Source organism: Quercus lobata, chromosome 11 (genome assembly GCF_001633185.2).
Source record: "Quercus lobata isolate SW786 chromosome 11, ValleyOak3.0 Primary Assembly, whole genome shotgun sequence".
Classification (NCBI taxonomy): Eukaryota; Viridiplantae; Streptophyta; class Magnoliopsida; order Fagales; family Fagaceae; genus Quercus; species Quercus lobata.
In genome coordinates this window covers 2,914,890-2,928,367 of record NC_044914.1, presented here as the reverse complement: position 1 = coordinate 2,928,367, position 13,478 = coordinate 2,914,890, and the positions used below count along the sequence as shown (strand labels likewise).

The following is a 13,478-nucleotide window of genomic DNA, read 5'->3' as shown; positions in this document are numbered from 1 at the left end:
CCGTACATACCACTACTGGCGCGGTGTGATTTTCATTCACAGAGCCTCAGATATTTCCATTGCATAAAGAAAAAAATAATAAAAAAAATAAATATCTTAATTACTATTTTTAAAGTAAAATCAGACCATTTAAAATGGCACTATTTGTGCCGCCGTACATGAAGACACACTTCTTTTATTCAAAACTCGCCATCTTATATGATCTTAGTATTACTTCTGTTTGTATACGTTTAACAAAAATAAAATATTATTACTTTTTATATTGTAAAAATCAATTCCAGGTAGAATGGTATTGTTGTTCTTTATAATCATATTGATACACTAATCATTTTTTTTTTTTATATGAACGTAGGATTGGAACTTTAAGTTTTTTATTTAGTGAACAACAGATTTTATCAATGAAACTAACTAAAACTCATTAAAAATTCAAGTGTAAATTTCACTAACTTAGAAGTTTTGACTAAAGTCAAATATGTACTCTATTTCAAAATTGACTTATTTAGTCCTTAAACCCGACTTTGTATCTAAAAGGTAGAAAAAGAAAATAACTAACCGCCTTAACGATATTTAGAAACTAATGTTGTGTTTGATTTTAGCTTAAAAAGTCAATTTTTTTTACTATTTAGTTTATTTTTGTTACTATTTATGGAATTTATTGTACTTTTTAATACTGTTCATGGGTTCTATTGTATTTTTTTTTTTAAATTAGACATTTTTAACAAAAAATTTTCAGTTAAATAAGTTGTTCTCAAAACGACTTTAAGTTAACTTTAATGACTAAATTAATTAGTTTTAAAATGTCTTGATCTAATTAACATTAACCCTAGTTTTTATATATTTGTAAATGACAGAAATGACCTTGTAAATAATGACGTTGCTTACGATAACAGCGTCACTTTTTGGAAAAACGTAATTCCTTGTCCTTTCCCTTGTATGCTTCACCAAATATGCATTATAAAATATAATATGTCTGATTATTTATAATTCTTATAAAAAAAAAAAAGATTATTTATAATTAATCGCCTCAAAAACCAGTTATCAGCTCATCACCTAGGAAAGAAAAAAAAAAAAAAACCGAAAAAGGCAAGGCAAACTATGGTTAAGTCAAAGACAACAGGAACCAAACCAAGGTGCACCTTAAAAAAAAAATGCATGTGCCTCGTAATTGAAAAAGAAAGTGTGGGGCGGTTTAGTAACATTGTTGTAATAATATTATTTATATTTTCTTAAAATATGTATGGATAAAAATATATAAAAATATGTATTTATTTATTTTCATTTTTCAGCGTACAAAAATATTTACTATTTTATATATATAAAAACTAATAAGAAAAAGGATTTAGTTTCAGTTTCAAAAAAAAAATAAGAAAAAGGATTTAGTAAATGACAAAGGAATTAATTAAAAAAAAATAAAAGTAATGAGTACGTTGAAGTGGACAAGGAAAAAGCTTTTCCGCATGGAAAAAAGTTAGGTTAGTGAAAAGCGGTATTGTGATACTAACAATGAAACCACAGGAAGGTATAGCGGTAATAATGGCTTTTTTACACGAAAACAGAGGTGGTACAGCTCTAGAAAACACCAAACAGGTCCCTCAATTTTTTAGTATATAAGGATGTCTAGGCCTCACACTTTAATCACCACCCTCCGTGCTTTCCCTTCATTCTTTGCATTCTTGCGTTTACTTCATCTTTGAAGTTTTGAAGCTCTGTCTTCATTTTCTCTGTTTTTTTTTTCATTCTCATTGTGGCATTGTTGGCATTGTCCCAAGGTAAAATCTTGTTGCTTTACATACTGTATATTTTATTATTAGTGTTAGATCCATATGCTACAAGATTTTATTTTAATGACTTTGACACACTATATGTTTGTTTATAATATCTACGTCCGTCCAAGGCTGAAAATGATCAAATTAGGTAGCATATTCGTCATGGATAAAGGACCTTCTAAATTTATTTACTTATATTATGAATTGTGATTGTGATTTTTGTTTTTTATTATAATGTTTATCATGATTCGTGACTCCAATGTGTTTGTATTTTTTTTTTAAGACTCTACTCTATACATGTCCCTACGCATAAAGTAAAAGGTACAAAATAAAATGGTATTTGTACAATGCCCGATTTGAGAGGGTCAGATTTTAACCTTGGCTACCGCGTGAATCCATAGGCTGGGGTCTAAAAATTCTAGCTTGTGATCATGACCTTTTAGACATTTCACCAATCACGTAAAATCACACAAACACCAAAAGAGAGAGAAACTAGGCCCCACCACATTTTCTTTTGTAGCTTCTGGGTTCGTTCATGGGCCACCCACTGCCTAATTACCGTAAGTTGTTTTCCAATTACAATTAAATTTTCCTTGACTGAAAAAAATATTTTCCTGTCCTGGCTTGGGGTCCAAGGATCTGTCAAAATGACAATTTTTTTGACCCTCACGCCTTCCATTCCCACAAGATATTTCTCATTTTAACTTTTATCTTTACGTAATCTTAGCTCATAAATTACACGTAATCTTTAATAGATTACAAAGATGAATAAAATGGTTTAAGTCATTTAAATACATATTTTTAATTTTTAAACAATATTATTTGTATTTTTATATATTTTATTTTTATATATTTTATTAAGTAATAATTTTCAATTTTTAAGTGTGGTACTAAACATCCCTTTAATTTAAAAAAAATCTTATTTAATACTATTAATATAGAAGAATAGATACTTTATTTTACATTTATTTTTTAATCAAATCTAGGAATACTTGCTGGTTTTTGAAGTAAAATCAGTGAATGACAAAAATGTAATTGTGGTAAAACTAAAACCTGTCATAAATTTCTTTACAGATAAGCACCGCTCTCAAAAAAAAAAACGCAACTCCGTCTGTGTATAACTGTATAGTATATACCTTCCATTTCGTTTGACCTGTGAAATTTATTTTATGTCAATATTTTTACCAAAATACCCTTATCCCCCGAATCAACGGTTGAATGTCCTATGTCCCCACCTTTGGAGAATTTAGACAAAAGTGAAAGGGAATATATCTTTTATTTTTATTTTTTTACCGTATCAGATGGTTTTTGTTACTTTTTACCATCTTTATTTCGCGCTCCATTGTCTATAAATGTAGCCAAAAACACTCTTATTGCACCACCACCCTTTCATTTCTCCTCTCTGTTTTTCGGGTACTGTTATTCTCTTTGATTTTTCTTCTTTCTTCTTTCTTTTTCTCTTTGTTGTTTACAGTTATACTTTTCAAATGTTTGTGATTTTTTTTTTTCAATGAGAGAATTTTTTTTTTCCTTTTCTGGGAAAAAAAACTCTTTTCTTAGTATTTTGTTTTTGTGAGCTTGCTAGTTTTTGATCTAGTGTCTTTTATCACGCTTCTCTTCAAGCTAAAGAAGCTCCGTCTGATCTTTTCTTTTTATAGACATACATATGCTTATTTTAGTCTCCCTAAGCGAAAATGTTTACAATGGATCTGCTCTGCACTTTTGTTATCTGGCAAACCCTACTCCTATGGCCATGGACATGGATGGTTGTGAATTTTTTTGGTGATCTAAGCGAAGTTTAGCACATAATAATAAAATCAATTAATAAATTAATTAAGAGAGTGGTCACGCTGCGAAAAGCCACTAGAGAAAGATCGTACCGTGCATAGATAGATTCGTTCAAATCATTCTCTGAGAACTGGTTTTGGACGGCAAATTTAGTTGAACAATAAACCTCTTCGTTTAATATTTTTCTATGTAGTTGGTGGGGATGTTAGGTTTTGAAATCTACTAGCTCACAGAATTAATATTATTTATTTATATATATATATATATATTTTTTTTTTTCTACTTTTCGGAGTTTGCGTCCTTGACTTTGTTTATGAGGTTTATCCATCTTCTTCTTAATTTAATTATATTGTCTTAAATTTTTTGGATAAAGTTGGATCTGTGCTGAATATTACTTAACACAATCTTTGTTTATTGTTTGTGTTGTGTCTCTGTCTCTGATCTAGCAGTTTAAGGTTTTTGTAAGAATTTGAAGAAGTTGGCCATGGCCGGAAGTGCTCTGACCAGAGTCCATAGCCTCCGTGAGCGCTTGGATGAGACCCTCTCTGCTAACCGTAACGAAATTGTCGCACTGCTTTCAAGGTACTTCATGATCTAAGTCTTTTCCATTTTGTTTTAGTATAGGTTGTGAATTTTGTGATCATTATCATACGAGGTGTCTCAAGAAAAAAAAAATGGTGACAATTTTAGAAATCAGAGAAAAATTAAGTTTGACAGAGTGTTTGGTTAAATTATTGAACATTATTATTACATGTGGTGTTGTAGGATTGAAGGCAAGGGAAAAGGAATTTTGCAACACCATCAATTGATTGCTGAGGTAGAAGCAATCCCTGAAGCTAACAGGAAGACACTTTTGGATGGGCCCTTCGGTGAAGTTTTGAGAGCCGCTCAGGTTGGTAACAGTAACGCAGAATAATAGATCACATTCTGTTTTTGCTTGTGCTAATTTTAGTATAGTTTTGTTAGTTTCATGCTGAATTTTGCTGTACTTAACTTTTTTTGTGGTAATATATAGGAAGCCATTGTTCTGCCTCCATGGGTTGCCATGGCTGTTCGTCCAAGGCCTGGTGTTTGGGAATACATAAGAGTGAATGTCCATGCTCTTGTTGTTGAGGAGTTGCGTGTGCCCGAGTACTTGCACTTCAAAGAGGAACTCGTCGATGGAAGGTGACTTTACTTGCTTTTCTTGTGTTGTTTAGGTTCTGTTCTGTATTTTGCTTATTACATGTGGCCGACATGACTAATTTGTTGAGGATTAATAGTAGACCCAAAAAAATTAGGGACTTAAAAGATCTTTTGTTGTTGACTCATTGTTAATTATTTGGGCATCTAAAATCTTTGCTATATATGTTTATTGATGTCAATAATTTGAATGTGCAGTACCAATGGGAACTTTGTGCTTGAGTTGGATTTTGAACCCTTCACTGCATCATTTCCCCACCCCACTCTTTCAAAGTCCATTGGAAATGGCGTGGAGTTCCTTAACCGTCACCTTTCTGCAAAGCTCTTCCATGACAAGGAGAGCATGCACCCACTGCTTGAATTTCTCAGAGTTCACTGCTACAAGGGCAAGGTCTGTTTCAACATTTTCTGTCTTTGATCCACATTGTTGAAAATAATAAGTCATATAATCTATATATGTATGCAAATTATAGCAATAATTACTTGGAAAACCTTTTGAAACTGAATTGTATGGCTTCAATGGTGTTTCTCTGCAGACTATGATGCTGAATGACAGAATTCATAACGTAGATTCCCTCCAGTATGTACTTAGGAAGGCAGAGGAGTATCTGACTACACTTGCCCCTGAAACTCCTTATTCTTCGTTTGAGCACAAGTTCCAGGAGATTGGTTTGGAGAGAGGCTGGGGTGACATCGCTGAGCGCGTACTAGAAATGATCCAACTTCTTTTGGATCTTCTTGAAGCTCCTGACCCGTGCACCCTTGAGACATTTCTCGGCAAGATCCCTATGGTCTTTAACGTTGTAATCATGTCTCCCCATGGTTATTTCGCCCAGGATAATGTGTTGGGATACCCTGACACTGGTGGCCAGGTTAGACTTACAAGCCTAATTTGTCCATGTCTAACTTCAAATTGGTTGTGTTGTGTCAATTTGTTTAGGTTGAGACTAACTTGGGCTTGGACTATTTTGTTTCACATCTAGGTTGTGTATATCTTGGATCAAGTTCGGGCCTTGGAGAGTGAGATGCTTAAGCGTATCAAGCAGCAAGGCTTGGATATCACCCCCCGAATCCTCATTGTAAGTCTCGCTTAGGTTTTGTGTAAGAATTTTAGCTCATAAATTCGTATAACTTTGTGACTATTTACTCTATTTAATGCTTAATTTTATTTCTATACGCAGGTCACCCGACTCCTCCCTGATGCAGTAGGAACCACATGTGGTCAGCGTCTTGAGAAAGTATTTGGGTGTGAGCATGCAAATATTCTTCGAGTTCCTTTTAGAGATGAGAAGGGAATGGTCCGCAAATGGATCTCAAGATTCGAAGTTTGGCCATATCTAGAGAATTACACCGAGGTAGACTTTAATTGTAGTGCTTTTTGGGGCTTATTGCTTTTTTACTTAAATTTAATGGTATCATAGTGTCCTTGTGGCCTTTGTCTATTGAGATCTAAAATTGAACAATTTATATTTTATTATTAGGATGTTGCACAAGAACTTAACAAAGAGTTACAAGGAAAGCCAGATTTGATCATTGGAAATTACAGTGATGGAAACATTGTTGCCTCATTGTTGGCCCATAAATTTGGTGTTACACAGGTTTGTCAGGACATCCTTCTTATCTCTTGTGATTTTTACTGCATGTGATCAACAGTTTTGCTTTGCAGCCTAAAATGTTGAATAAGCTCTCATTTTTTCCTGTCTTTTTCAGTGCACCATTGCTCATGCCCTTGAGAAGACAAAGTATCCTGAATCTGACATTTACTGGAAAAAATTTGAGGAGAAGTACCACTTCTCTTGCCAATTTACTGCTGATCTTATTGCCATGAATCATACCGATTTCATTATCACCAGTACTTTCCAAGAAATTGCTGGAAGGTGAGACACTCCTCTTATTTATGGTATTTATTCTTATCATCAATCATTGCTTTGAGGCTAACATTGTTTCCCTTTCATGGTTTTAGCAAAGACACCGTTGGTCAATATGAGAGTCACACTTCTTTCACCCTTCCTGGACTTTATCGTGTTGTTCATGGGATAAATGTGTTTGATCCTAAATTCAACATCGTCTCCCCTGGAGCAGATATGGATATTTACTTCCCCTACACTGAGGAAAAGAAAAGGTTGACAGCCTTCCACCCCGAAATTGAAGAGCTCCTTTACTCCTCTGTGGAGAATGAAGAACACTTGTGAGTTTTCGGCTATTTTGCCTTTTCTTCTATTTCCACTTTCTATTTCTAAGTGAACAAATTTTTATTCATATATTGCTGTCTTAACAGGTGTGTATTGAAAGACAAGAACAAGCCTATAATCTTTACAATGGCAAGGCTAGATCGTGTGAAGAACATAACCGGACTTGTTGAGTGGTATGGCAAGAATAAACGTCTTAGGGAGTTGGTTAACCTTGTTGTTGTTGCTGGGGATCGGAGAAAGGAGTCTAAGGACTTGGAAGAGCAGGCTGAGATGAAGAAAATGCATGCTCTTATTGAAACCTACAAGTTGAATGGCCAGTTTAGATGGATTTCTTCCCAGATGAACCGAGTGAGGAATGGTGAACTCTATCGGTATATTGCTGATACAAAGGGAGCCTTTGTGCAGCCTGCCGTATATGAAGCTTTTGGGTTGACAGTTGTTGAGGCCATGACTTGTGGATTGCCAACATTTGCTACTTGTAATGGTGGCCCAGCTGAGATTATTGTACATGGTAAATCAGGCTTCCACATTGATCCTTATCATGGTGAACAAGCAGCCGACCTCCTCGTTGGCTTCTTTGAGAAGTGTCAGAAAGACCCTTCTCACTGGGACCAAATCTCTCAAGGAGGATTGAAGCGGATCTATGAGAAGTTAGTGAAACTGACTTTCCCCTTCACACTTGTATTATTGTTTGGTACTGTTTATAATCAAATATCTGATTCTTTGCTTTGTTCCATAGGTACACATGGCAGATTTATTCCGAGAGGTTGTTGACCCTTACTGGGGTTTATGGCTTTTGGAAGCACGTGTCTAATCTGGATCGCCGTGAGAGCCGTCGTTATCTTGAGATGTTCTATGCTCTCAAGTACCGTAAGCTGGTAAATTTCTTTCTAGTATGAATAATTTCACTTTTGTGTTATTAATCTACCAAGGTAATTCTTGAGGTGGATTTGAAAATTTTAGCTCACCATGGTTAATCTACTAGTTTATATGAGCATACACTTGCACCGCATATATTTCTTACTAGAAATGTGTCCTTCAATCTTCATTCCCATGTTAGTAATAGTCTTGATTTCCACTCCTTATAAAAGAACAACATTGATGAACCATTCCTTGGTTCTTTTCTCACATTCCTGCTTTCATAAATGAGATATTTGTTGTTCTGGTTTTGATTCAATTTTCTTGTTTAACATTTCAGGCTGAGTCCGTCCCTCCTGCCGTCGATAATTGAAATTGAAATTTGAAGGGTAAATAAAAAGAGGCAGCATTGGGCTTGAACAATGAGTTTTTTTCTGAATTCTGAGGAAATAATGGCCATGGTTTTCGAGATATGTGATTAAAAATAGGATTAAGCTTTTTATTTTTTATTTTGGTTCTTTTTTGCTTGATGCTTGCTGGGAATGTTTGAACTTGGTATTAAGCCACATCCATTTTCCATTCAATTTAAAGTTGTGATGTTTGAATTTTCTATCTGCTGTAAAATGTATTTGTTTTCTTAGTTTCAATTATTTCCTTGTTATGGAAATGAATCAAAGATCATTTTTTCCTCTGCTTCTATGTTAATTTAAATGGAAAATAATGCATAAATGGAAGACTTGAAGGTTCTGGAGTAATTTAAAAGCATGGTCCATTGCTTTAGTGTTGCCAACAGAGCTTGTGTACTAGAATAGTATAATAAAGAAAAATCAACTATTAGCTTTGTACCATTGTCAATTTTATCATCCACCCAGAGCTTGTGTACTAGAACAGTATAATAAAGAAAAATCAACTATTAGCTTTGTACCATTGTCAATTTTATCATCCACCCAACCATGTGGATTCGAGCTTAAACCATTAATCGTTTGTCTCTTACCTTCGTGTGTACATGGTTCACAAAAATCTAGTCTTCCTTTTGGCAAAAGACGAGTCTCTCAACCTGTGTGATTGGTTCACAAATACAAATGCTCCTTTTTCTGGCAAACGGAGTAATTGATTTTGTTTACTTTTTTTAGAGAATGGTCGGAGCCTCGGAGGTTGTTGTACATGAGTGTGGTCCACAATCTATCCATTTCTCTCTTAAACGCAGAGAGACAACCTTCCAGATTTTCAACCTGCTACCTAACATTCTTGTTAGCGACCTTCCAGATTTTCAACCTGTTACCTAACATTAATGTTTTTCACCAAGTTTAGGGGTAACGATTTTTATAATTTGTTCATAATTATTGAATTATCGGGTTGTGACACTTGTATATTAGTCAATACAACCAAACGTGTGTACACATACATACACACATATATATAGGAAAATAGTATTTTGTGTTGTTTGAAAATGAGAGAAAAGATAAAAAATAGTATTTCACTCTATTTAGGTCTTGCTTAGACTTTCTCTCTCTGAGAATGAAAGTATTTTTCTTGTGTATTTTGAACTCTTTTAGTCTTCCCATTGTGAATTCTATTCCCATATTTTAGAAATTAATTGTGTACATCAAGAATACTTGTAATTGACAAAGCCTTGAGTGTTTTTCACGCCCACAATAATATATATTATATTATATTATATTATATATAATAATAAAGGAAAATAATATACCGAGTACAAAGAGTTAATAATTAATATATTATATTATATTATATCATATATCAATGTTATTTTTATTTATAATAATTAATATTTTTTTCTTATCTAATAAGTACAAAGAAATTCTATTTTAAATATTATGTACTGAGGGCATAAAAATAAATTTATATAAACTACATTTTCTATTCTTTCACTTATCTACTTAACTAAACAAAAAAGTTTTTCATCTCTTAATTTTTTCATCCCTCCAATCAAACATATATTGAAAGAAAACTAAATATATATATATATATATATATATTTTTTTGTCTTTTCACCATTTTCTATCCTTGATCCCACTACCATTAATTATATATATATTTTAACGAGTCATTCACTTGTTTAATAGCCACATAATGTGATAAAAAGATAGATTCAAACATGTTTGGTATCAAATTTCATTGAAAATTTAATAGATATAAAAGAGCACATTGTACGATAAAAAATGAAATTATTACACCAATTGTTTTTTTATAAAGCATTATTGTGGACTAAATCAAATATTTGAGAACAACTCCTTTTAAAATAACTAGCTTGTAACCACAGGTATATGCATGGATATATTTAAAAGATATATATTAAGATGCATAATATAATTCTTACATATATAATTTAAATATTATTGATAGTCATTCTTATATATATATCTTTTAACTCTTTAAAAAGTCTTGTAAGAATATTATTAAGTAGAAAATGTAAATTGTCCATTTAAATTTTTTTTTTAATGTTTATTAATTCTAGATTCTTTGGTTTTTGTACGCAATAACTTATTTGGATAGATATTTATGATATGGTCCCATATTTGACTCCAAAATCTATATATATTAATAGGCAAAACTTAGAGAAAATCCAATTAGATTATACAATTGAAGTTCAATTTTGCGTCATGTGTCTTAAATTATTAATTTTTAGATAGTGTTTTATTTCTTAATTTTGGAGTTAAATGTGGGACCGCATCATAAATATCCATCCAAGTAAGTTTTTGCATACAAAAAACAAAAAGTCTAGTTTTAATAAACATAAAAAAAAAAATAGACAATTTACATTTTCTACCAAATAATAATATTCTTACAATAATTTTTAAAAAGTTAAAAAAATATATAAAAATGACTATCAATAATATTTAAATTATATATGTAATAATTGTACTATGCATTTCAATGTATATCTTTTAAGTATATCCCTACATATGCATGGGGTTACAAGATAGTTAAGAAATAAAACTCTCTCGGGCACTCACATGTGTAGCTCCGCCCCTCACCATTCAACGCATCCCAACTGCAATAGGAAATAAACTAGGCTAAAATACCCAACAAGAGCCCCACTTAGGATAAATTATAAGGTCCACATGGTGGATAAGTGGCGTGGTCTACCATTCTACTAAAAAACTCACACCTGTTTAAAATTGCTGAGTTAAAAATTTTTTTTAAACAAAAACTGATTACTGACTCAGAAATTTTAAATAAGTGAAAGATTTTTAATAGAATGGTAGACAAATAACATGGTCCACCAGAGTACTGTATAATTTCTCCTGACTTAGCTAGCCCGTCCACCGCCTAATTACAGTTATCTTGGACTCTATTATTATGTCTCTCCAATCTCCTCTATGATATCGATAATGTATGTCAATTCAAAGAACTTCACTTTGGAAGCTACACTCTCCATCGCTAGTTTCACTTTCACATCCCCATCCAAAAGTAATTTTCTCAGTTGTATTAGTACTTTGAGCACCGAATAGTTTTTCAAATCTGACTAGACATGAGCATTCAGCATTATCGAGCATTTGATTAAAAAACTGAGCTTGAAAATGAAGTACAAGCTTTTTTGTTAAACTATTCTTTTCCCATTTCTTTTTATTATTTTAGAGAATCTCCAGAATAATGACTTCACTCAAGAAAATCTCCAGAATTATTATCCTATTGGGGCTAGAAAAAATGTACTTGATTGGTGAGCTATTACGCACCCCTATTTATTTATTTTTTTTTTCAACCGAACCTACTAGTATTTCTAAGCTTATCTCATAGTATTGTTCGAGAGAAAAATTGGTTGAGAATTAATCAGGTCCCATTGGGGTAATAATTCTTGAGATTCTCTAAAACAATAAAAAGAATTGGAAATTAATTTTACCGACAAAATAAGCTTGGTACTTCATTTTCATGCTCAATTTTTTAGTTGACCACAAATCATCCATTTATTTGCGTTTACGATTTTAATTTTTTATTCTGCCTTCAGTTAAAGGACCAGACCTTTAGCAGCATTGGGCGCGGTAGCCATGGTCCAGGGGGTTCAAATGAACCCCCTAACTTGGCAAGAAAGAATATATAATATATAATATATAATATATAATATATAATATATAAAATATTTATTTTATTTTGACTCTTTAAAATAAAATTTTGAATACTTTAACCTTAAATATAATCCTTTTACCAATATTTTGGCATTTTTAAACCCAAAAAAAGAGTCCAACAACTAGCTAATTTAATCTAAAACCTTAAAAAGAAAAATTTGTAACTATATCTGAAGTGCATATAATTTATTATTTGTTGAGTAGGGATTAGGAGTGTGGAACAGGCCAAGAGTGATTGAATGAAGACAAAAACAAATGTTAACACAACAAAAATTTTCTTAACATTTATTTGTGAATAGTTTATCTAACTTTTTGCTTAAAGTATAAAATAAGTAGGAAATCATATGAGACTGCAAATAGTAGGAAAAAAAATGAAGTAATAAGTTGGTTTATAATCATGACCCAAACATACTTAATACAGTTACAAAGATCAATAGTTGTCAAAGTCGAGTTGAATTGTTAAATATACGAATTGTAAAGAGTTAAAACAGACTAATAGATAGAAGTATTCTGAGCAATGATAATTAAAGTTCACTTAGCAATAATAATTAATAATTTTATTGCATTTTTTAAACTATGGATGATTTTCAAGATTTCATCTTAGCAATAATAATGATTATGTTCATTGTATTATGATACTATATGCCAAATGAACTAATAGTTTATATCTTATTTTCTTGCTAGAATTATGGACAAATTTGTAATAAACAAACATTGTAGACCACAAGATTCATTTTCTATCTAAGGTTTATCTTCTTATTGAACCCCTTAGAAAAAAATCCTGGAGCCACCATTGTTTAGCAACACTTTAGGAATTGAAATAGAAGCTCTCTAGAACCCCAAGCATATGAATGCGACTCATATGGGATAAAAAAAAATTACTCATTTGGCTTGACCTACCCTGCCTCATGCAAGTTTTCCCTACTTTGAAGAAGTGACATGGGTTTTACTTACCTTGTACCATTTTATTTCACCCTACCCTAGTGGCGGCTCTGGGATCTCTTTTAATGCTTCATAAAAAAACTTAAGTTAAACAAAATTTAATAAAAAGATAAATATATTGAGTTATCAATGAAAAAAAAAAGTCACACGCAAATATATAAAGTTTTACAATTTTCTTCTATAAGTTTTCATATTTTAAAATCTTTACATTATAATTCACTAACTTGTAACCCCATGCATATGCATGGATATAATTAAAATATAAACATTAAGATGTATAGTATAATTCTTACATATATAATTTAAATATTATTGATAGCCATTTTTTTTTTAAATTATAAAACTAGTCTTTAAAAAGTCTTGTAAGAATATTATTAGGTAGAAAATATAAATTGTCTATTTTTTTATTCATTAATTTTAAACTATTTAGTTTTTTACGCAATAACTCACTTGAATAGATATTTATGGTGTGTTACTGGTCCCACATTTGACTTCAAAATTAAAAATAAAATTCTCTCTAAAAATAAATAATTTAGGACACATGATGCAAAATTGGACTTCAATTGTAGAATCTAATTGGATTTTCTCTAAGTTTTACATATATATATATATATATATATATAGATTATTTGTTGTCATTATCTATTGTCAATGTAGGTAGA

General features: G+C 31.7%; 1 protein-coding gene across 2 annotated transcripts; it reads left to right on the top strand.

Annotated features, from left to right (window-relative positions):
* The first annotated feature begins 1,642 nt into the window (after positions 1-1,642).
* LOC115969119 (sucrose synthase) lies at positions 1,643-8,477 on the top strand. 2 transcript variants are annotated; one of them, XM_031088691.1, is made up of 14 exons: positions 1,643-1,769; positions 4,004-4,136; positions 4,320-4,446; positions 4,570-4,721; positions 4,935-5,127; positions 5,273-5,608; positions 5,720-5,815; positions 5,918-6,091; positions 6,218-6,334; positions 6,447-6,613; positions 6,700-6,924; positions 7,015-7,578; positions 7,668-7,806; positions 8,127-8,477. In XM_031088691.1, exons 2-14 carry the CDS (start codon positions 4,039-4,041, stop codon positions 8,157-8,159), a joined length of 2,421 nt encoding a protein of 806 aa, XP_030944551.1. In that variant the 5' UTR covers positions 1,643-1,769; positions 4,004-4,038; the 3' UTR covers positions 8,160-8,477. The 2 variants fall into 2 exon arrangements, with proteins under 2 accessions (XP_030944551.1, XP_030944550.1); XM_031088690.1 differs by lacking the exon at positions 1,643-1,769 and adding an exon at positions 3,076-3,179.
* The last annotated feature ends 5,001 nt before the right edge of the window (positions 8,478-13,478 follow it).